General features: G+C 39.1%; 1 protein-coding gene and 1 pseudogene across 9 annotated transcripts in view; both read left to right on the forward strand.

Moving 5' to 3' along the window:
* Positions 1-23,526, forward strand: part of PEX5L (peroxisomal biogenesis factor 5 like) — a 270,558-nt gene that overhangs the window by 162,690 nt on the left and 84,342 nt on the right. For all 9 annotated transcript variants that reach the window (XM_066347076.1, XM_066347077.1, XM_066347079.1 and 6 more), the window contains 4 exons: positions 308-502; positions 4,314-4,437; positions 5,346-5,442; positions 17,586-17,681. In XM_066347076.1, coding sequence (XP_066203173.1) covers positions 308-502; positions 4,314-4,437; positions 5,346-5,442; positions 17,586-17,681 — 512 coding nt within the window. The remainder of the gene's footprint in view (positions 1-307; positions 503-4,313; positions 4,438-5,345; positions 5,443-17,585; positions 17,682-23,526) is intronic.
* On the forward strand, positions 15,499-16,344 carry LOC136379831 (large ribosomal subunit protein uL30-like; annotated as a pseudogene).

Below are 23,526 nucleotides of genomic sequence, written 5' to 3' on the forward strand. Positions count from 1 at the left end.
ACTGTGCTCTAAAATAAACCTCTCTATGAATAAAGCAAAGCAAGAAAGTAAATAGTACCTGAACTCAGATTCAATGTTATCACCTTAATTTCATTCAAACTTTCATCACTGGTGAGGCTGATCTAAATCCTGCTTTGCAGTTTTGTGCCATGCAACAAAAGAGCAGGTACCAAACCTCCCCGTGTAAATACAAACTATCTTTATAAATCACTGGTGAGCTAACTTAATTTGGTGCTTCTAACCTACACTGCAAACACAAATTCAGAGCATTGAGTGAGTTTATCTTAACCTCTTTCATCTCTAATAGTATTGACCACAGGCTTAGATCTCCTTGACCTGAGTGAACCTGTCTCGCAAGCCCAAACCAAAGCCAGGAAGTTGGAGGCCTCATCGAAAACCTCATCCCTCAAGAAGAAGGCTGATGGAGCTGATCTCATCGGTGCGGATGCGGAACCAAGAAGCCAGCCTCTTCGAGGCTCCGAAACATCATCCTTAGATTTAGGTGAGGGGATAGCTAGTGTCTGTTGCTGCTTGCCCTTGAACTTGATAAATAAGGAAGTTTCCACAGTTGTCATTAAACCTATAGGCAAAAGAGTAGAAAAGATTAATTCAGTGTAGAAAACTGGGCAGGACACATTTTATTTTTTCTTGGATTATGTAACAGTTGGGAGCTCAACTTTGCATAACCAATGTGGATTCATTCATTCATTTATTCAACCCACATGTATTGAGAGTTCTTTACAGATGGCAGGCACCATACTAGGCACTGGAGTTACAAGTAAAAGTCAGACATGAATATTGTTTTCTAGGATAATTCAGTCTAGAGGGAGAAAAAGAGAGAGGGAGATTGAAGAAGAGAAAAAGAGAGAGAAGGACAGAGAGAGAACTTTAACACAAGGTCCAGAAACAACCAGACAGAATGGTAACATATAATAAGTATGGACCCATTCAATATAATAACAGCTATTATTTATGGGTGGCTTATGATGTCCAGGACTGTGCTACATGATTTACATATATTAAATCTTTAATTCATCCCAACTTTTCAAAATAAGTGAATAAGAAACCAGGTTTTCAAATTTAAATATCTTGCCCAACATCTCAGTTAGTATGAAGAAGAGCTAGAATTTGAGGCCAGCTCTAATTAACTTCAAAGCCAGTGTTTTATTCCCAATACATTTTCTTGAGAAAGGAGAGCTTAACCCCGGTTCATGGAACCATGCAAACTAAGCTCTCCTTTCTCAGAAAAACTAAAGGTGCCAGGTATTTTAGAAAGCCAAAAGGAACATGTACTTCTTCAGGCTATAACTGACTGGTGTGTATGTGTATACATGTGTGTGTGCACAAATAGAAATAAAATTAGCATATTAGTAACTTATCATAAGGTTGTGAACATTAAGGGGGATATATACATGAAATCACTTAGCACTGCGATGTGTACATGTTGGTCATGAATTAATTTATTCATTTGTTCAGTACACATTCCTCTGAATACCTACTATGTTCCAAACTATGTGCTAGGAATACAAAGATAAGTAATACCTTAGTTAAATTTACATTCTCTCTTAGTTTACACTCTACTGGGGAGATAAGGAAAATGATTAAAATAAAATATGCACTGTAGTAGCCCCCATATGCAGTTTCGCTTTCTGAAATTTCAATTACCCGTGGCCAACCACTGTCTGAAAATGTTAAGTGGAAAATTCCAGAAATAAACAATTCATAAATTTTAAATGGCATGCCAGTCTGAGTAGTATGATGAAGTCTCAAGCTGTCCAACTCCATCCTGCCCAGGGTGTGAATCTTTCCTGGGTCCAGTTCGCCACACTGTATCTGCTACCTGTCCATTAGTCACTTAGAAGCTGGCTCAGTTATCGGATTGATTGTTGTGGTATTGTAGTGCTTATGTTCAAGTAACTTGTGTTTCACTTAATAATGGCCCCGAAGCACCAGAGTAGTGATGTTGGCAATTTGGACATGTCAAAGAGACTCCATTAAGTTCTTCTTTTAAGTGAAAAGTGAAAGCTCTCTATGAAATAAGGAAAGAAAAATATCATATGCTGAAGTTGCTAAGATCTATTATGGTATGAACAAATCTTTTATCAGTAAAATTGCTTAATTTTAAAATTAAACTTTATCACAGGTATACATATATAGAAAAAAAGTACGTGTGAGGTTTGGTACCACCACAGCTTCAGGCATCCACTGAGGTACCCTCTACATGTTGTAATAAAGGGAAACCCAGATTGTTTCCTGTGAGAGCACCTTCATAGAAACCCTGACCCAGCCAGAGGGCTGTAGAAAGTGTCTTATAGGAGGTATATGTGAGCAGGGCCTTGAGGGATGAGTAGGAATTTTCCAGATGAAAAAAATATGGATCAGAAATAGGTGGGGAAGAAGGGACAGATGCAGAAGTGAAGAGGATTCACGCACAGACTGAACTGACAAACACACACAAAAATGTCTTTTCAAGCAAATACAAGTATTGTAATATCATTAAAGTAAATGAGAAATAAGTCTGAGAGTCACTAGGTTTCAGAATGTGAGGTGCAGAGATAAGAAGGAAGATTAAGATAATGGGAGTTCTTGGATGCCGTGCTCATGAGTTTGGGGGAAGGCAGGATGAGGGTCTTACACATACAAATGACAGCAACAGATTCTGCTTTTTAAAAACTTTTCTCATTACTTCTCGACCTTTTGGCTAAAATCAAGTGTAGAATCTGTTCTCATCAATTAAAAAAAAAACTTTTCTCTGGTGGATGTATAGAAAAAGAAGGGGGGGAAAAAAGAAAGAGGAGTAAAGAGACCAATACAGACATCTAAGGTAATGACAGAGGGGATAGTTAAAAAGAGACAAATTCAGAAAAAATTAAAACAGGACTTGTAGACTGAGTAGACAGGTGTATACCAGCACGGAAGACACAGAATGTGCCAGACTGTATGATGAGAACACAAGAGGACAAGGAGGGAAGAAGTCAGGAGGAAACTATTGAGTGCAGTTTGAACCGGCTGGACAGGGTGGGGCAAAAGTACATTGACAGTTCTTTGTATGGAAAATAATACAATATTAATAAATAATAATATAAGCATAAACTGTGTTTTGCATACTCAAACTGTAAACCTATTTTTGCTCCACCCTGTATTTGAGGAAACTGTGGAATTTCTCTGTGGAGATGTCCAATAGACTGTTAAGTACATAGATCTAGAACTCAGGAGAGAGAACTGAACAAGAGATGGAGATTTGAACATCTGAAACCTATGAATGGATATCCCGTTCATGGGTGTAGATGACGTCACCCAAAGATCGACCATAGAGAAAGGGAAGACCCCACCACAGGTTTCAAACCAGTTGCATACACTGGGTCTCCTCTCTCCTGCCTCATTCCTCCATGAGGCCTATCTCTTTGGAGGGAATCTTATCTCTAATACTTCCTCACCATAAATGTGTTCCAGGTTTATTCAATTACAGGTGAATAAATGAAATCTATTACCTTTGTATAAGGGTATGTTATTAAACACAATACAATACAATATAATACAATATACATGTAAATGAAACAATTTTCTCTGCTTTTTGAGAAATTGTCTTGTGTAAGAAATTATAAAAATATTTCTTTGAAATAACCCACTGACTACAAACCTATCTGTTTACAAAGGAAAAAAAAAATGAACCTCAAATTGTTTAAGTGGTTTGTTTACAGTCACATTTGTTAAGGAGAAAGAACCTATCCAAAGTCTTTATCTGTAAGAATTAAGCCACAGGGAGAGAATGGTTCTGGCAATCTTTTGGCTCTACATTGCCTCCTTTCTCTCCATCTTCATTATTAATTTCCTCCTTTGGCAAGAAATTAAGCAGTCTGTATAAAAGCTGTGAGAGGTGTTCTAGTTTCTTTTCATCCTCTTTTAACAGGGAGGCTCTCTTAACAGAATTTCTTTCTAGAAACAGGCCAGGAGTGCCTCAAAGCCCCATCTTAGCTGGAGGCCAACAGGATATATACTCCATATGCTCCTTCCCATGGGATTCCATGGGCTCATGCACAGAAGTTATAATGCACATAGCTCTTGAAATAAACTCAGGTAAAACAACTTGATTATTTAACTGTAAAAGTGATCTACTTTCTTTAATAGGTCCCATTTTTATTTAGCTGCACATGTTTTCATTTTCGTGTGGCCTTAAAATATTGGTCTAGGGTTTGAAAACATCAGTTGAGTCAAGGTCACTTGTATAACTTCTTAATCTTAACCTTCCTTCTTCTCTCTGTGCCTCACATTCTACCCCTGTTTCCCTCACCCCCTTCCTGTCTCCTTACTAGACATTCAAACCCAACTGGAAAAATGGGATGATGTTAAGTTTCATGGAGAACGCAGTAGCAAGGGTCATCCAATGGCAGAGAGAAAATCATGCTCATCTAGAACTGGATCAAAAGAACTTTTATGGTAAGGTTTTCAATATCAGAAAATAGCCATATCTGTGTCGAGTGCCTGGGTTCTCCTTTCACATACTGAAATAGTCAATGAGAGAAGTCAGCGTGCCATGTATAACCCCTTACATAGCAATGTTAATTATTGTGATTTCTAAAACTAAATTATTTCATCTAAATTGTCAAATCAGTCAATAAAGATTCTGGTGGATTACTAATTCAGTATTCAATATTTGCTAATAATATTCTCAATGTGTAATTGAGCTGATCAAAATATGGGTGCATTTAATATATTGCATGAATGATTGTTAAATGTTTCTGGTTACCCAGGTAACCTCTTTTTTTTAATGGTTATTTTAACCTTTTTTAAAAATGTTCTTATTTTTAATTTATTGTGTTTTCTCTGACTTTCTTAATCATCACTGTCAGATAATGCACTATTTAAGGGTAATCCTTTGAGGCCATGAGAAAAATTGGCTACCAGAATTTTACCATATTTTTAAAGCTTTCTAAAGGACCATTATTTTTAGTCTCCTATTGCCCTCACACATTCTACTTATTATGACATTTTATGTTCTATATAAAGATTAAATCACACCTGAGACGTTTTGTGAGAATCTCTCTTTCCTTTAAAACAATAGTCTTTAACAAAGCAGAACGTTCTGTAACAAGAATGGTATTGCACTTATTTACTTTTTGCACATGATTGAACCGAATTCTAAATCAGACATAATAACACCAACACATCACAGTCGCTTAAATTCCAAAGATGGTCATTATAATAAAAAACATATAAAAGTTATCTTTTTCATCAAAGCTTTGTTACTGTGTCTCTCAAGGATGCAAATTCTTGAGGTATGTTGGCTGGGTTTCTAGCTGAACCTGTTTCTCAGTGTGCATTGTGTCCCCCGTTCCTCCGCACAGGTCTTCAGAGCATAGATCTCAGCCCGAACTGAGTGGTGGGAAAAGTGCCCTGAACTCTGAGTCAGCTTCAGAGTTGGAATTAGTGCCTCCAGCGCAGGTAACAAATCCATTCTTCAATGAACCCACCTTTCTAACAGAAAATTTATAGCCTAAATATTTTATTTAAATTTTCACAGCAAGTTCTAAGTATGTTTGCTATATTTTGTATTACATATGCTTTCTTCTTTTTTTTTTTTTTTTTTTTTTACAGAGAGAGTCAGAGAGAGGGACAGATAGGGAAAAACAGACAGGAAGGGAGAGAGATGAGAAGCATCAATTCTTCGTTGTGGCACCTTAGTTGTTCATTGATTGCTTTCTCATATGTGTCTTGACCGGGGGGGTTACAGCAGACCGAGTAACCCCTTGCTCAAGCCAGTGACCTCAGGCTCACGCTGGTGGGCCTTGCTCAAACCAGATGAGCCTGTGCTTAAGCAGGCGACCTCAAGGTTTTGAACCTGGGTCCTCCACATCCCAGTCCTATGCTCTATCCACTACACCATCGCCTGGTCACTCAGTGTCTGTCTCAATATTTAAAATATATATATATTTGACTGGAAAATATATTAATGAAGTCACTGTGGATTTAGCACTTTTTTCTTTTTCTACTATTTACTCTTCTATGACTTGGCAATACAAAATTTGCACTACTTCATCATTAGTACCACTGATGTACAGAACACAAAGAAGAAGAAATTACATCTTGATTGGTCATTTACATCTATGCCCTGTGGAACAGATATTTGCACATCAAGATCCTAACTGTCATGTTAAAATAAATGTCATGGGAGGAATAAGTAATTATCGTATTAGTAATAATGGTAATACTAAGAGCTACCATTTGTGAATGTGGTGACTAAGTATTAGGGACTTTACTGTGTGCTTTTCCCATGTTATAGCTAATACTGAAATAATCCTGTGAATTATTATTAGTCTCATTTTGAAAATCTTTTAAAGGGTCTCAGTGAAGTCAAAATCCTTTTCCTAGAGAACCCATCTGTCTGCCGACTACTGACTCTCGACTCCCATGCAACCAGCTTGTCTATACCTAGTTCTCACCTACGGTTAAGACTACCGAGAAGGCCAAGTCAGTTTCAATCTTTTCATTCACTCAAACACTTTACGAGGGTACAGCCATGACATAAAATCACAAAGTTCTCTTAAGAAATGTGTCTATGTTCACACACTCTAAAATTTAGTTGAAAATAAGATTAGAGTGTAGTAAGTCAGAAAATTTTTCTTGAGTTTACTAAGTGAAATAACTGAAACTAAGAGGAGAAATATATTGTCTAAGAGGAGAATTACTTGTCTGAGGTCAAGTAAAGAAATAATTATGATAAGAGCAAATATTATTGAATGCTACAATAAAGCCTTCTAATATATAGCTCATTTAACCTGAAAAATGGCTCTGAGTTCATTCATAACCCTCATTTTATGGATGGGGAAACTAAGGCACAGTGAAATTAAGAAAATTGTCTATGCATCCACAACTAGTAAGTGGCAGAGAGAAGGAGGACAAAGAGACAAAATGAAAGTCCCCTGAAAGCCTTCCTGGGCCACTAAATAGCACCCCACACACACATACACCTCACCCTCCACAAGAGAGGGGTGGACATATTCCACCTAGAACTCTGTAGGAAAACAAGTCAATTCACATCCAGAACACCCCTGGTAAGCTTAATGAATTGTAAATATAGCATGAACTGTATTTTCTTCTTCTGTGTTCATTCTAAATATATCTTTTCTTAAAAAGCTAATTGATAATACGTATTAAGAGAAACACTTCTTGATAAATGCATTAGAAATTTAGACTTGACTAAACTAATTGGTACTATTTTATGAGCTGAAATCCTTGGAACGATTTAATGTAGCACTAGGACGTTTGTTTCAGCAGCAGGGAGAGACTGGTACAGGTGGGCTGCTGTACATGAAGCTGGAGGGCAGATCAGCTGGGGTCCAGGTTGCCGTGGAGACCCACAATGCATGTAACTCATTATTCCAGTGACTGCTACTCCTCTTGCTAGTTGTCTGATTTTATCCACCACATTGTCCTACCACTGACCCACCAGTGTACCTTTAAGCAAACACAATGTGCTTTTGAAAAGTTGTATGAGATTCCCAAAATTGTCCTTCAAAACAATTTAAAATGCACTGTGACAGTTTTGTCTAGCTGAATCATAGCGAATACTTTTAGAGGGGTACCAATTTTTGTAAAGAATGTATACATTCATTTAAAAAAAACACAGCTTGTTTACTTATCAAGATTTCCCTAAACTAAGAAAATTTATCATCTTTTAGTTTTAATTCCAGCCTATGGTTAAATTAGAAAATTTTCATGAGTTTGGGATTTTATCATCTGAAATACTAAGTCATTCAAATGGAGAAGCATGCCTGACCAGGCGGTGGCGCAGTGGATAGAACGTCAGACTGGGATGCAGAAGGACCCAGGTTCGAGACCCCGAGGTCCCCAGCTTGAGCGCGGGCTCATCTGGCTTGAGCAAAAAGCTCACCAGCTTGGACCCAAGGTTGCTGGCTCAAGCAAGGGGTTACTCGGTCTGCTGAAGGCCCGCGGTCAAGGCACATATGAGAAAGCAATCAATGAACAACTAAGGTGTCACAACGAAAAACTGATGATTGATGCTTCTCATCTCTTTCCATTTCTGTCTGTCTGTCCCTATCTATCCCTCTCTCTGACTCTCTCTCTGTCCCTGTAAAAAAATAAAAAAAAAAACACAAAACAAACAAAAAAAATAAATGGAGAAGAAAAAAGATAGGCTGAGTAATCTACTTTAATCTACTTTTAATAAAATGCAAAAGGATATTTTTACTGTTAGAGGATACTGTTCCTAAATATATGATCTCTTTACATAGATTAAATTATAAAGATAATATAAAAACTCCACTTAAAACTGACTTGCAAACTATTCAGGTAAACAATTTTAGCTCACTAGAACTTGTTACTGCTCCACTATCAGATAGTTCACAGGAAAATCAAGAAAATGTTTTCTTCTCTCTCAAGCCAACATAAATTATTGTAGACTCAACAGGTAAGGGCTACATTAAGCCTTGCTTAAAAATCATATCTCAGAATCAAAGAAAATGAAAGTTCACGATGAGAATAATTTTTTTATTATTGACTTTTAGAGAGAAAGAGAAAAAAATAAACATTGGTTTGTTCCACTTTTTTACACATTCTTGATTGATTCTTGTATGTGCCCTGATGGGGGGATCAAACCCACAGCCTGGTGTATGGGAACAACACTCTAACCAACAGAACTACCCGCCAGGGTAAGAATTATGTTAGCTCATTTTCTTATCAAGATGATGAGGAAAGACATAGTCTAGTCTCTTCCAGATAGTGTTTTGAATACACTATCAAGGTGGCAAGAGATTATAACAAATTATATCATCTCTATATATTTAAGAATAAACATTTTTGATACTTCATCAAACTGCATAATTAGTATTCCCTGGAGTTAAATATTTAAAGAAATCATGCAATCTGAAAAATTAAAAAACATTTGAAGAACTGAAGAAAAACACAGAAAGTAGTGATGTAAAATTAGCTCTTTCCATAAATGGGTTGATACAGTGGTGAGGCAAAAGAAAAGGAATCCAACTTCTGCTAGAGAGTGGTGGTTCAAGCATTTCTTCTTCAAGTCTGGACACGAGAAGGAGAGCTCCAACACAAGCGCTGTCCGCCTGAGCTGGGCTTCATGAGGTGTGCACAACCAGGCCCTCTGGTACTTAGTCATAATCTTGTAACTCTGATTTTGCTGACTTTGGCTCAGCAAATGATTCCTTCCATGTACATATAATCCCATCATGTTGGCAGTGTCCCTAAACAGAACAATATAAACTTTAAGATGTAAGTGCAGATATGTTTTCTAAATTTTTAAAGGAGTGCAAAAGGAAATGCACTTAATAGCTGTCATATTACACACTTCATAGAATATTTCTATTCTGTTCTTTGAAAAGCTTACAGTAATCGTGGAAATTAATATCCCCATTTTTCAAATGAGTAATGCATCTTTGAAAGCAAAGCAATTTTCTCAAGGTGGCACAGCTAAGGAGGAGAGGAGCAACACTTAGTTCACACTCATCACACACAACTTGGAATCAGCCAAATCAAGCTCGTCCACCTGTGAGAATTCCCAAACCATCTATTTCCATTCTCATTGCAAGCCTGATGATTACTTATGTTTATAGGGTTAATATGCCTTGTGATTTTAAAGAACATTTATCACTCTTTTCCAGAAACTTTTTCAGATAAATTAAGATTGTCCTCTGATCTGAAGCCAAAGACAATTTTGTGCCACATCCTGCCAAATTTGTTCTCAAACTCTTACTCTTAGAAATATTGGTGGCTTCCAGTTCAATTCAACAAATGTAATTAAATGCCTACTATTCATAAAGCCATAGCGAGGCAGTGAGAAACTTAGAAAGAACAGTTTTGATAATAAGAAGTTTAGAGACCTTTATGTTTAATAGAAACAGACAGTGTACTATAAATATAGTTTTGCTTATTGGAAGACAGTACAGGAGCCACACCCACATTCCCTTTCCTTTCCTAGACACACACAGTGAGCTACCAATGAGGACAGAAGCAAGCAAAGATGAAAGGCAAGGACAGGCAGGAAGCCAAGAAGGAAAGAAAGAAAGCTCAAAAATCATTTTCAGCTTAATAGGAAATCTGCACACAGTAGGTACTCAACAAATACTTGTTGTAGTAAAAGAGAGAGAGAGAGAGAGAGAGAGAGAGAGAGAGAGAAAATGATAATAAAAAGGAGAAAAATAAATGCTGGTCAAATTTAATAATTTGTAACTAGTGGCTAATGGTTAAAGGGTAGAAAAAATAAAAAGACAAAATTTAATTCTTGATCATTTTGATGTTAGTTTCAAAAATACCTTTCAGCTATTCCTGATAATAGACTGTCTATCTTTTTTGGAAACCAGCACTGATTTGCCTTGATCTTCTACAACATAGACTTTCATAGTTGGATGGACATGGGGACCGTCTGTTCCCTCCTTGCACCCAGCTCTGAGAGTTTGCTCTTTACACTTAAGGTAGAGCTTTCTGTGTGTCTTCAATGATAAATGTCTGCTGACTAAGAAAAAGCAATATGAGCATCTATCTCAATGAAGCAAGTGTTTAAATTATCTTTTCTAGTGTAAGAATCTAACTAGTCTTCATTAACCACTGAACAAAAGTGCTCTAGGCACAGATTTTTTTTTATGTATTTCTAAAGTCACCTCTCAGAAGTATTAACAGAAAGATAATAACAAAAGCCAAGTTTATTGAGCACTTACTATGTACTGAGCAGTTGTGTGTGTATTTACATGAATTATTATACTCAATTCTTATATGGAGTCCATAAGCAAATACACACTTTGCAGATGAGAATACTGAGGATTACAGAGATTGAGTAATTTGTCCAAGATGACCAGTTTGTCTGACTCCAGAGATGAGACTTTTCACGACTGCGCTATATTGTAACCCAAGGTATGCTAGTTGTTATATTTTTATATTCTACAGTTAAGCAGATCCCTTTCCCCCCTCCATTTCTTTTTAAAAGATGTTGAGCTTTTAAACAATGTGTTTTGGTGGAAGATCTTTGGCAATAACGTAAAGTCAGTTTTATGAAAAGCAACGAATGACTGGCATCGAGATTAGCTAACAGAGTTATTCTAGGACAACCACAGCAACAAATACAGTCATTTTGAAATCATAATTTTGATCACAATCATAATTTTGAATAAGGATAACATAACTCTTTTAAAAATGTAACAATTGTCCTAGCAAAATTCTTCTCAAAGGAAGTTATTAATTTCTTTCTTCTTTCCTTTAACCTAGTGCTTATCATTCAGAGCAATCAACAGCTGGAGAAACTAAATGCTTTCTTCTTTGGAGAGTGTAATACCCTAAAATCCAATTAGCTTAAACCAATTGAAATGCTGTTTTTAAGGCCAAGGCACTTCCAGGGCTTTGCTGTAACTGTGGAGCATTTTTTCAAAATCACACAAAGAAGAATAGAAATGTCTATGTCAGAGTACATTTGTGAACAAGTACTTAATGTCAATACCTAGACCAGAAGTTCTCATAGTGTGGTCCCTACACCAGCCCGTCAGCATCCCTTGGGAACTTGTTAGAAATGCAGGTTCTGGGGCTTTACCCCACCTACTGAATCAGAACCCCTGGGGTGAGTGAGCAGCAATCTGAATTTGAACCAGACCTCCAGGTGATCCTGATGCCCACTAAAGCTTGAGAATAACTGTGCTACCACAACAGCTGCAACTCAAACTTCTGGGTGCAATAGTCTTGTTTGCCGTTCCTTTAGGTAAAGACTAAGCAGTATCTGTAGTTCACCAGCATTACTTACATATGTTTTCCCATATCACAGGTTTGCCTATAATCTTTAGTTGCATTCTAATTTCAGCTTGAAAACTGCCTTTGTTTACTTTCAGTATTTACCTACATTTTATAATATTATCACATGCTTCTTTGGGCAAAATATAATATATGGCTTTAAAATGTGAGGTAGATAACATTTGTTTAGTTATAATCTAAAGCCTTTCTAACAATGTGGAACATAGCATTTACCTAAATAGCAATTGTACTAGCAAAATAAATTTTCATTTGCACAGTAAGATTCTATTTATACTTGCTGTTCTAAGTGGCAAAGAAACTACGAACTGTAAGTGTAGGATCCTGAGAGAGAGGTTTTCTTTTCATCCTGCTGTATCGTGCCCTTTGCATCCTGTGACTCATGAAACACTTGGGTAATAAAACATTAATGAGGAGAAGCTGGTGACAGTAATGGAGTCCTGTTAGGTCAGATTTCACAGGAAAGACAGATCATATTTCACTGGTGAAAAGTGCCTCTAATAAAAGGAGGTAGCTTGTGACAAAATTTTGGTGCTTTCTTTTTCTCCTCCTGTTACCATTGAAGATTCATTCATGCCATTATTATATAAATGCCCAAAGTTCATGTCTTACCATGTATACACAGTTTAAAATGGACTTGTTTGTTTATTTTATTAGTATGGGAACCAGCAAGAAGACAAGAGAGTTGGTTCCAAAAGCAAAGGTTTAAAGGACAAAGACTTTTATAACTAGTTGGGAAAGAGATGGCAAAATAAGTTTGCCAAGACAGAAAGAAGATTATTTAACACAGTGGTCCCCAACCCCCGGGCTGTGGACCGGTACCAGTCCGTGAGCCATTTGGTACCAGTCCGCAGAGAAAGAATAAATAACTTACATTATTTTCGTTTTATTTATATTTAAGTCTGAACAATGTTTTTTTTTTTTAAATGACCAGATTCCCTCTGTTACATCCGTCTAAGACTCACTCTTGACACTTGTCTCGGTCACGTGATACATTTATCTGTCCCACCCTAAAGGCCGATCCGTGAAAATATTTTCTGACATTAAACTGGTCCATGGCCCAAAAAAGGTTGGGGACCACTGGTTTAACATACTACGAGACAAAAATATAGTATTAGCTTCGGGGTTAATTTTTTAACCAGGCCATAACACCCTAACAATTTATAAATGTTAAAAGGTTGTAGCCTGACCAGTGGTGGCGCAATAAATAGAGCATCAATTTGGGAGTCTGAGGCCCGAGGTGTGAAACCCCCAGGTTGCCAGCTTGAATTCAGGCTCATCTAGCTTGAGTGCAGGTTCGCCAGCATGAGCATGGGATCATAGACATGATTCCATGTTCTCTGGTTTGATCCAAGGTCATTGGCTTGAGCAAGGGGTCACTGGCTCAGCTGGAGCTCCTCAGTCAAGGCACATATGAGAAGCAATCAATGAACAACTAAAGTGATGCAACTAGGAGTTGATGCTTCTCATCTCTCTCCCTGCCTGTCTTTCTCTCTTTCTCTCTCTCTCTCTCTTTCTCTCTCCCTCTATCTCTCTCTCTCTCTCACTAAAAAAAAATTTAAAAATGGTTGTAAACTATCTTTACCTATATATTTGTTAATCAAATATTGTGACCCAAGAGTCTGATATGCGCTGAATAGTAGCCAGCAAAAAGATATGTCTACAACCTAATCCCCAGAACCTGTGATAGTTCATTTCCCTTGTATTTTTGGATCCCTGCCTCCATTGTCTGGTTTAGAAGCAGGTAGTAGCCACTTCCACAGGGCTCACAGAAGAAGGGAGGATGCTAGTTCATGGTGGTCATTGAACCTGGCCCATCCCAGAGCAAGGCACTGGTGCATAGGCAGGCTCCACCCTCATCACCCTTCCACTTCTCACCACAGGTTGCTCCGGAGGCTCCACCCCTGAGCTGCTCACAGGCCTTGCTCTGACTAGGCACCTTATGAGAGCTTCCTGCACCCACTTCCCACCCCAAAACCAGGATATTACTAATATAGAACTCTGCCACTCCAGGCACAGGACAAAAAAAATCCCCTCTCAAACTCCTGAAATTCTCCTTAGCCTCCCAGATTGGCCATGAAACCTTGACTGAAAGCACATAGTCACCCTCTGGGAGTAGGGGAGAGAGACACCGCCTTTCATTCATTCACTTACTCATCCATTCATTCATTCACTGTTCCCTGAGAGCATATTTCTAACAAATATTTATTGAATATTTTTGAAGCAACTATTATTTGCAAGAGATACAAGGAACACAGTAAATACATCAAGGAGAAGAAACAATGTTTCAATAAAGAAGCCTCGCCTTCTTTATTTATTTTTTTCTTTTAATTTTATTTATTTTATTTTTTTTGTATTTTTCTGAAGCTGGAAACGGGGAGGCAGTCAGACAGACTCTCACATGCTCCTGACCGGGATCCACCCAGCACGCCCACAGGGGGGGGGGGATGCTCCTCCTATCCAGGGCGTCGCTCTGTCGCGACCAGAGCCACTCTAGCGCCTGGGGCAGAGGCCAAGGAGCCATCCCCAGCACCCGGGCCATCTTTGCTCCAATGGAGCCTTGGCTGCGGGAGGGGAAGAAAGAGACAGAGAGGAAGGAGAGGGGGAGGGGTGGAGAAGCAGATGGGTGCTTCTCCTGTGTGCCCTGGCCGGGAATCGAACCCAGGACTTCTGCACTCCAGGAAGACGCTCTACCACCAAGCCAATCGGCCAGGGCTGCCTCACCTTCTTTAAAGCAAAATATAGTCTAAGACTGCTGTTTATATACTCAGAAGTGTTTATAATAATTACCACATTATTGTTTTCAGCCCACACTATTCTTTTTTTTAAGAGAAAGATATTTATTTATTTATTTATTTATTTATTTATTTATTTATTTTTGAGACTGAGAGACAGACAAACAGAAAGGGATAGAAGTGGAGGAGAGAGATGAGAAGTTAAGTTGTAGTTAAGTCACTTTAGTTGTTCATTGATTGCTTCTCAGACATGACTTGACTGGGGGGGAGGGGAAATCAAGCCAAACCAGTGACCCCTTGCTCAAGCCAGTGACCTTGGGCTTAAAGCCAGTGACCTTTGGGCTCAAGCCAGTGACCTTGGAATCATGTCAATGATCCTACACTCAAGCCAGCAATCCCACGCTCAAGCTGAGGACCCCACACTCAAGCTGGTAACCCTGAGCTCAAGCTGATAACTTCAGGATTTTGACCCAGAGACCTCAGTGTTCCAGGGTTGACACTCAGTCAGGCAGCCCACATAATTCTTGAGAGGTTCTTAGTTGACTCCCTCAATCATGTATGAACCTCCGAGGGACAGCTTTTCTATATTTTGCATGTTTCTAAAATGGCCAGTTGAGCAAACCTTCTTCATGAGGGGCAGTTCAGTGCAGTGGTTATGAGCATGAACCCAAAGCAAGCACCAACCCTACCCACTTACTAGCCATGAGACTTTGAGCAAGTCAATTAAATTCTCTGTGTCTCAGAGTCATGGAGTCGATGGTAATACTTATATGACAGGTTCCTGCAAAGACAGGAAAAGCAACCATCTATTTTTCCATCCCTCCCCCTGCAGCCCCCTCTCCTCCCCTCCCATGGCCATGGCTTGAATGGTTCCAGCATGTTGGCCCTGGTGCTGAGGATGGCTCCATGGACTTGCCTCAGGCACTAAAATAGCTGTTGCTGAGCACTTAATTAAAAAAACAAAAACAAAAAAACAAGCACTTGCTCTTTTCCCCTTTTCCCCTCTGGAACCATGGAGGGTGCAGAAGCAAAGAATAATGCTAATGTCAAAGAGAAGAAGAATGCTAATGCCAGAGAGAAGAAGAATGCTAATGCCAGAGAGAAGAAGAATGCTAATGCCAGTAAGAATAAGAAGAAGGTTCCTGTTACGCCAGAAACCCTGAAGAACAAGCGAAGGAATTTGACAGAGCTGAAGATCAAGCGTCTGAGAGAGAAGTTTGCCCAAAAGATGCTCCGAAAGGCCAAAAGGAAGCTCATCTATGAAAAAGCTAAGCACTATCACAAGGAGTACAGGTAGATGTACAGAACAGAGGTTCGAATGGCTAGGATGGCGAGAAAGGTTGGCTATTTCTCTGTGCCTGTGGAACCCAAACTGGCATTTGTCATCAGGGGCAGAGGTATCAGTGGTGTGAGCACAAAGGTCCGCAAAGCACTGCAGCTTCTGCGCCTGCGCCAGATCTTCAATGGCACTTGCCTGAACTTCAACAAGGCTTCAGTTAACATGCCGAGGATCGTGGAACCGTGTATTGCATGGGCGTACCCAAACTTGAAGTCACTAAATGAATTGGTCTACAGCCATGGTTATGGCAAAATCAACAAAAAACAAATTGCTCTGACAAATAACACATTAATTGCTTGATCTCTTGGTAAATATGGCATCATGAGCATGGAGGATATCTATGCCGTTGGAAAACACTTCAAAGGGGCAAACAACTTCCTGTGGCCCTTCAAATTATCTTCTCCACGTGGTGGAATGAAGAAAAAGACCACCCATTTTGTAGAAGGTGAGGATGCCAGCAACAGGGAAGGCCAGATCAACAGGCTTATCAGAAAGATGAACTAAGGTTATCTACCATGGTTATTTTGTAATCTGGTCCGTTAATAAACGGAGAAGTGATGGCTTTAAAACTGAAAAACAAAAAAGCACTTGCATGGAGAAAATTTGGAAATATTCTGAATGCTTTTGAAGAGAGTTCTGAACAAACATAGTACATCATACTTACCAGAAAATCCCTGGGAAGAGTGAGGGAGATTTACAAGCACTAATTGTGGAAACGCTTTCATAGTTAAGCAGAAAAAATACATTTATGATATTCCATCTATGGGCACATAAATATATATGTAACTGCAAAGGAAGTAGTCTAGCAGTGCACCCCTTTTATTCTGTAATTAATTTTTTTTTTTTCAAAAAGAATGTATTCATTGTGCCCTGGCTGGGTAGCGCAGTTGGTTGGGGCATCGTTCCAATGTCCCAAGGTTACAAATTTAATCCCTGGTCAGAGCACATACAGAAATCAATGAATGCACGGATAAGTGGAACAATAAATCGCTATTTCTCTCTTTCTCCCTCTCCCTTCCCTTCTCTATAAAATCAACTTTAAAATTAAAAAAAAGAAAATTTTTATTGTTTGTCAAATTGAAAATTAGTAACAGTTAAAAAAATTCCAGCAGACTCTTAGGGGGGAGGTGTCTTCTGGAAATATTTGCATGTAGCTAAGCTGTGTGTCACGTTGCTTGCTAATTGTGACAAAGCAGTTGGCATTATCAGACACGATTTTATGTAAGTGATTATTACTTAACAGAGAGCGATGCCTAAGGAAATGGGACATGAGACAGATGCGAGCCGGGAGAGGGAAGGCAAAGAGAAGAGCCTCTTCAGGCGGGCCTGCGGCTGATTTAAACGGAAAGCCCAGGCTGCCACCTTCATCTCTGCAGCCTTCCCAGTCTCACCTGAGGCTGGTCCTTCTAACAAGCTGAAAGCTTGAACGTCAGCTTCTAATGTCGGTTCTGCATTCCCACTGCATGTTGGAATATGGGAGACTTACTAAAATATTAATGCCTGGCACCAAGATCTTGGGACGTTGGGCCTGGACATTGGTTTTAATATGGACCGGGCTGAGACCCTGGTAGGAGAATCATGTACGCACGCTCACACACATTTAGACACCTTTACAGTTTGGGCAATGTCATGTTTGCAAGTCCTCCAACTGCCAATGCTAGGGGAATATGAGAAAAGGAGAAATATTTGTACTTTTGTGTTACGTGATTCCAATATTAGAACACCGTGTGTTTGGTTTATTTCAGGCACGACTGACCAAAGAACAGCGCTGGGGAAGCGCGCTGCTCTCCAGAAACCACTCTTTAGAAGAGGAATTTGAAAGAGCAAAAGCAGCAGTGGAGGTAATATTTTTTTAATTGTTTTGTTTCATGTTTCTGAGCATGGAATCCAAACAATCAAACTTCAGGATATACATGAAATGTGTCTTACTTTATAGACATGAAATAACCATAATTACGGTTGTTAGAAATGAGGCCTGATACCAGAGAACTTTTGACTTCCTGTGAGGAGTGACTGGAGATATTCTAGCCAATGGAGGGCCTATCTTGACTCATGTCATAATTTTTATTGTTAAGAGTATCCAAAACAGATATTAAGGTTTTGCTTTTTATGGCCATCATATATACACACCACATCTTCTTTATCCAGGCATCTCTCAGTAGACTCTTAGGTTGCTTCCTTATCTTAGCTATTGCAAATAATGCTGCAGTGGACATAGAGATGCAGAGATGCGTATATCTTTTCAAGTCTAAATAACAAAATTAATGAACAAACAAAAACAAACTCACAGGTATAGAGAACAAACTGCTGGTTGCCAGGTGGGAGAGGGCTTGGAGGGATAGATAAAAAAGTAAAGAGATTAAGATTGGCAATTGTACAGATTGGCAATTACAGAACAGTCACAGGGATGTAAAGTGCAGCACAGGGAATATAGTCAATAATGTTATAATAACTATGTATGGTATTAGGTGGGTACTAGATTTATGAGAGGATCACTTCATAAGTTATATAAATGTCTAACCACTATTATTTATACCTGAAACTAATACAATATTGAATGTCAACTGTAATTGAAAGTTTTTAGATTAAAAAATAAAAAAGAGTATTACAAACCATGACAATGCTGATAAATCAAATAAGGTACTTAATTTGAACAGTAATTTTCTAACTTAGCCTTCTAAGAAGAAAGAAAATAAAGAGGAGGGGGGAGAGGAAGGAAGGAAGAAATAAGAAGGAAAGAAAGCCAAAAAAAAAAAAAAAAGGCAATCTTTGCTCTGTTATCCATTTTCTTTCTGGTCAGAAACACAAAGAGTGAATCACAGTGCCATCTGTGATACTCATCAAAGGTTTGCTAGATTGCTATTTGAGAGTGGAGCTCTTCACCAAGCCCAACTAGGAACTTGTCGGGATCTCCATTTCTATTACTGAGATGAAATCTTAAAATTGAAAGTATTCTTGTAATATGGCTCATTTAGGTGGCTGTCATGCCATCAGAATTTGAATCAAATTATTGTACTATGAGCAATCTTTCAGTAACTCCATACTTGAAGTGCAATTAAATCATATTTCCAGTTTAATAGTAAAAGTACTTTGTATTCTAGGAAATAATTTCAGCCATAATTCCATATCATCATTCAGAAATCCAATAAGAAACACGTTCATCACAAAACATTCTACCCAAATTTCTTTTTTTAATTTTAACCATTTTTATTTTTAAAAATTAATGCATATTTAGAGCTCTTAAATGTGGTCAACTGATATATTTAATTGAGACCAGCTGCATGGAGCCTATGATCAATTTATCTTAAATGTAGATTTTTGCAGATTTAAAGCTTAAATTTATCTTTGAACTCTTACTGTGTGAAGTACACTGAATTAGCACTAAAAAGAAGATTCTTTAAAACCATAGAATCTTAGATCAGTAAAGACAGAATTTATCTTGTCCCATTTATAATGAGAAAGACAATGGGTTCACATTCAAAATGCTTCATTTTTTTTAAATTTTTCTTAAGTGAGAAGCCGGGAGGTGGAGAAACCCCCAAAAGGACAATGCTCTGCCATCTGGGGCTGTTGTTCCGTTGCTCAGAAACCAAGCTCTTTTAGCGCCTGAGGTGAGGCCATGGAACCATCCTCAACGCCTGGGACCAACTTACTCCAACCAAGTCATGACTGCAAGAGGAGAAGAGAAAGATGGAGAAGGAGCAGGGAGAGGGGCAGGGGTGGAGAAGCCAATGGTTGCTTCTCCTGTGTGCCCTGACCAGGAATCAACCCTGAGACATCCAGACGCCAGGCAACACTCTACCACTGAGCCCAGTGGCCAGGGCCAAAATGCTTAATTTCAAAGTGACATATCGCCCTGGCCGGTTGGCTCAGCGGTAGAGCGTCGGCCTGGCGTGCGGGGGACCCGGGTTCGATTCCCAGCCAGGGCACATAGGAGAAGCGCCCATTTGCTTCTCCACCCCCTCCCCCTCCTTCCTCTCTGTCTCTCTCTTCCCCTCCCGCAGCTGAGGCTCCATTGGAGCAAAGATGGCCCGGGCGCTGGGGATGGCTCCTTGGCCTCTGCCCCAGGCGCTAGAGTGGCTCTGGTCACGGCAGAGCGACGCCCCCTGGTGGGCGTGCCGGGTGGATCCCGGTTGGGCGCATGCGGGAGTCTGTCTGACTGTCTCTCCCCGTTTCCAGCTTCAGAAAAATACAAAAAAAAAAAAAAAATACAAAAAAAAAAAAGAAATGCAAAGTGACATATCAACAGACAGAAATTATCCATCTACCTATCTATGTGTATGATATATAGCTGTAGATATATATTGATGTACAGATACATACAAAATCATTTCATCTTAGTTTTGTAGAGACTTGAGAAGTCGTTTACCCCAGTGAGTCTCACAAAACAATTTTTTTTCTATTCAAGCATATTTGACAAATTATTTTTTCACACATATCTTGTTTCTACTTGAACACTGCTAATAAGGGGCAACTCACTTCTTTCCAAGAAAACCTATTTCAGCCTAGCCTGTGGTGCCACAGTGGCTAGATGCTAACCTAGAACACTGAGGTCACTAGTTATAAACCCTGGGCTTGCCTGGGCAAGGCACATATGACAAGCAACCAGAGAATAGCTAGAGTGAAACACCTATGTCTCGGTCCACTTCCTACTCTCATAAAATCAATAAATAAATCTTAAGAAAGAAAAGAGCCCTGGCCAGTTGGCTCAGTGGTAGAGCATTGGCCTGGCGTGTGAAAGTCCCAGGTTTGATTCCCAGCCAGGGCACACAGGAGAAGCGCCCATCTGCTTCTCCACCCCTCCCCCTCTCCTTCCTCTCTGTCTCTCTCTTCCCCTCCCGCAGCCAAGGCTCCATTGGAGCAAAGTTGGCCTGAGTGCTGAGGATGGCTCTATGGCCTCAGCCTCAGGCACTAGAATGGCTCCAGTTGCAACAGAACAACACCCTAGATGGGCAGAGCATTGCCCCTGGTGGGTTTGCTGGGTGGATCTCGGTCAGGCACATGTGGAAGTCTGTCTCTGCCTCTCTGCTTCTCACTTTAAAAAAAATACAAAAAAAAAAAAAAGAAGGAAAGGAATATTATTTTCATTTTGGACAGTCCTAACTACTATTAAAAAGCTCTTCCCTGCTTGATGCTGAAATTGGCCTACCAGCAACTTCAAGTTTTGCTTAGTGTTGACTTTGCCCTCTCTGGAACAAGGCAGAATTAGTTGAATTTGTTCTCGACATGATGCCCACCTCACCCCTTGAAGCCTTATCTTTTGGTTTTCCCTTGTCTCTCCTCAGTTATTATTTCAACTTCTCTTTAATAGTCTCATTGTATAAACAATATAGGCCTCAGTTTCCACACCTGTATGGTCCTTTCCAGCTACAAAATCATAGGACGCTATAAGTTACTTCAAGTAGTCATTCACTCAGCAAACATTACTGGCTGCCTACATGTGCTGACTGCTGAACTAGCTACTGGAGATCATGAACCAGTCTTATTAGCTGTCTAACAATAAATAGCATGGGCCAGCGAACCAACTTGGATGAATCACTTCCTCCCTCTACTTTAGTTTCCTCATCTGTACAATGAAGGAGTTGGATTTCTAATATACTAAAACCCTATAAATTGTAAGTAGAAGATTCCAGGAAATCAGAAAATTGTGAACAAATTTGCTTAGCTGGAAGCTTCCCTAAGGATAGAGGGAGGGTGATGTGACCAGAATGTGAGAACAGGTGTAGAGAAGACAAGGTGAGGGGCAGGTGTGTTTCACTAAGCTTAAGGTAAAGCAGACCACAAAACCGCACACATACATGGACTATTTACTTGATATTCTTATCTATGGAATAATCTAAATTCATAAAATAAATAATAAAATGTGTCAGTCTTAGAAATACACATGCCCTTGACCCAGCCACTTCCTAGAATTTATCCTAGAGAAATAATTGTTAAAGTTTGTGATATTTTTACCTATAGAATTATTTTAAATAGTAAAAAGTTGGAGCCTAAGTGTTCCATGATATAGAGTTAACTAAATTATATCTGTACAGTAAAATGTTATGTCACTATTAAAACTACATTATAGAAAAATATACTGCTCATGAAAACTAGGGGATATTTCAAAATGAATATGAAGCTTTAAATATTCCCTAATTTTTTGAACAGTATATTTAAGATCATGTAAAAATGCCTAGTAAAAATTGAAATAATAATTTATATATTTATTAACAGTTTTACAATATGATTTCAGCTTTGTAAAACAATAATAGCATAATACCTAGCATGTTCAAATACATACTATATATCAGGCACTAAGTTGGGAGTGTATTTAACACTCACAGCAGTCCTATGAAGAAGATAATTTTGCTATTTTCATTTTGTGGGTAAGGAAACTGAAGCTTAAAGAGATTGTGGACAGCTATGTGTCATTTTATAAACAATTAAGACGGGTCCTGGCCGGTGTCTCAGTGGATAAAGCATCAACCCAGAGTATGGACGTCTGGGTTCTATTCCCAGTCAGGGCACACAGAAGTAGCCATCTGTTTTTCTTTCTTCCCTTTCCCCCTTTTCTCCATCCTTCCCAGCCTCAGCCAGTGGCTTGATTGGTTTGAGCATGGCCCCAGGCGCTAAGAGTGGCTCAGTTTGAGCGCGTCAGCCTCAGGTGCTAAAAAATAGCTCAGTATTCATTGATTGGCCCAATACAGGGGTTGCCGGGTGGATCCCGGTCTGGGCGCATGCAAGAGTCTGCCTCACTATCTTCCCTCCCCTCACCTAAAAAAAAAAAAAAAATTAAGACATTAAAAAATTAACAACCCTCATTTAACAATCCACAAGGTCATGGTTTTCACCCAGACTCCAAAGCTCATGTTCTGAATCGTTGCGATACATAAACTTAAAATGAGCGTGTTGTTTAAATGTTAACAGTAATATTCTTGGATGGCTGGATTTGAAATATTTTACTTCGTCTCTTAGTTTATCTGTATCTTCCAAATGTCCCATCATAAACATGTATTGTGTTGGTAATCAAGGAAAAAGTGGTCAAGTTACAGACAACATGCGGGATACAAGATTCTTAAGAGGACTAAAAGTGCCCCATTCTTCATTTCAAGATAAATAAAGAACGGTACACAGATTGGCTTCATCGGAGATAGTTTCAAACACTAGTTATGACCCAGATAAAAATCATTTTCTAAATTGAATTCTTTCAGTCTTCATTTTATGTTTATAACCTCTGATTTCAATATTCTTTTTATTTCCCAGTCTATTTCATTCTTAAAAGCTAATTTTTTACTTTTTTTTTTCATCATCCTGCCTAATGAGCCAGCAGCTGGTCTGCATTCCAGCTCCTCTGCTCCTCGTCCCCTCCAGAGCTCCACGGGGCACTGATGTCTCCTTTCCCTCTTGAACAACAGCCTCACTCCTGCTGTCTCCCCTCTGTCCCCTCTCTGCAGGGAACACTGTCCCCTAGACCATCACTGTGGCGAGCTCCTTCCTGGCATTCAAGTTGGAGCTCAAGTGTCATGACCTCAGAAAAGCTGAACCTGACCGCTCAGTTGCTATCACAACACCTAGAGTTTTGTTTTTCTTCTTCCTAATATTTGTTGCTGGTCTTTTCTTGTTTGTTTTATTTTGTCTGTTTTCTGTCTTTGTGCTTTAAAATGTAGTCCCGTGAGAAAGGGGTCCTGGTCTCTTACTTACCAC

This window comes from Saccopteryx leptura, chromosome 8 (genome assembly GCF_036850995.1).
Source record: "Saccopteryx leptura isolate mSacLep1 chromosome 8, mSacLep1_pri_phased_curated, whole genome shotgun sequence".
NCBI classification, from domain to species: Eukaryota; Metazoa; Chordata; class Mammalia; order Chiroptera; family Emballonuridae; genus Saccopteryx; species Saccopteryx leptura.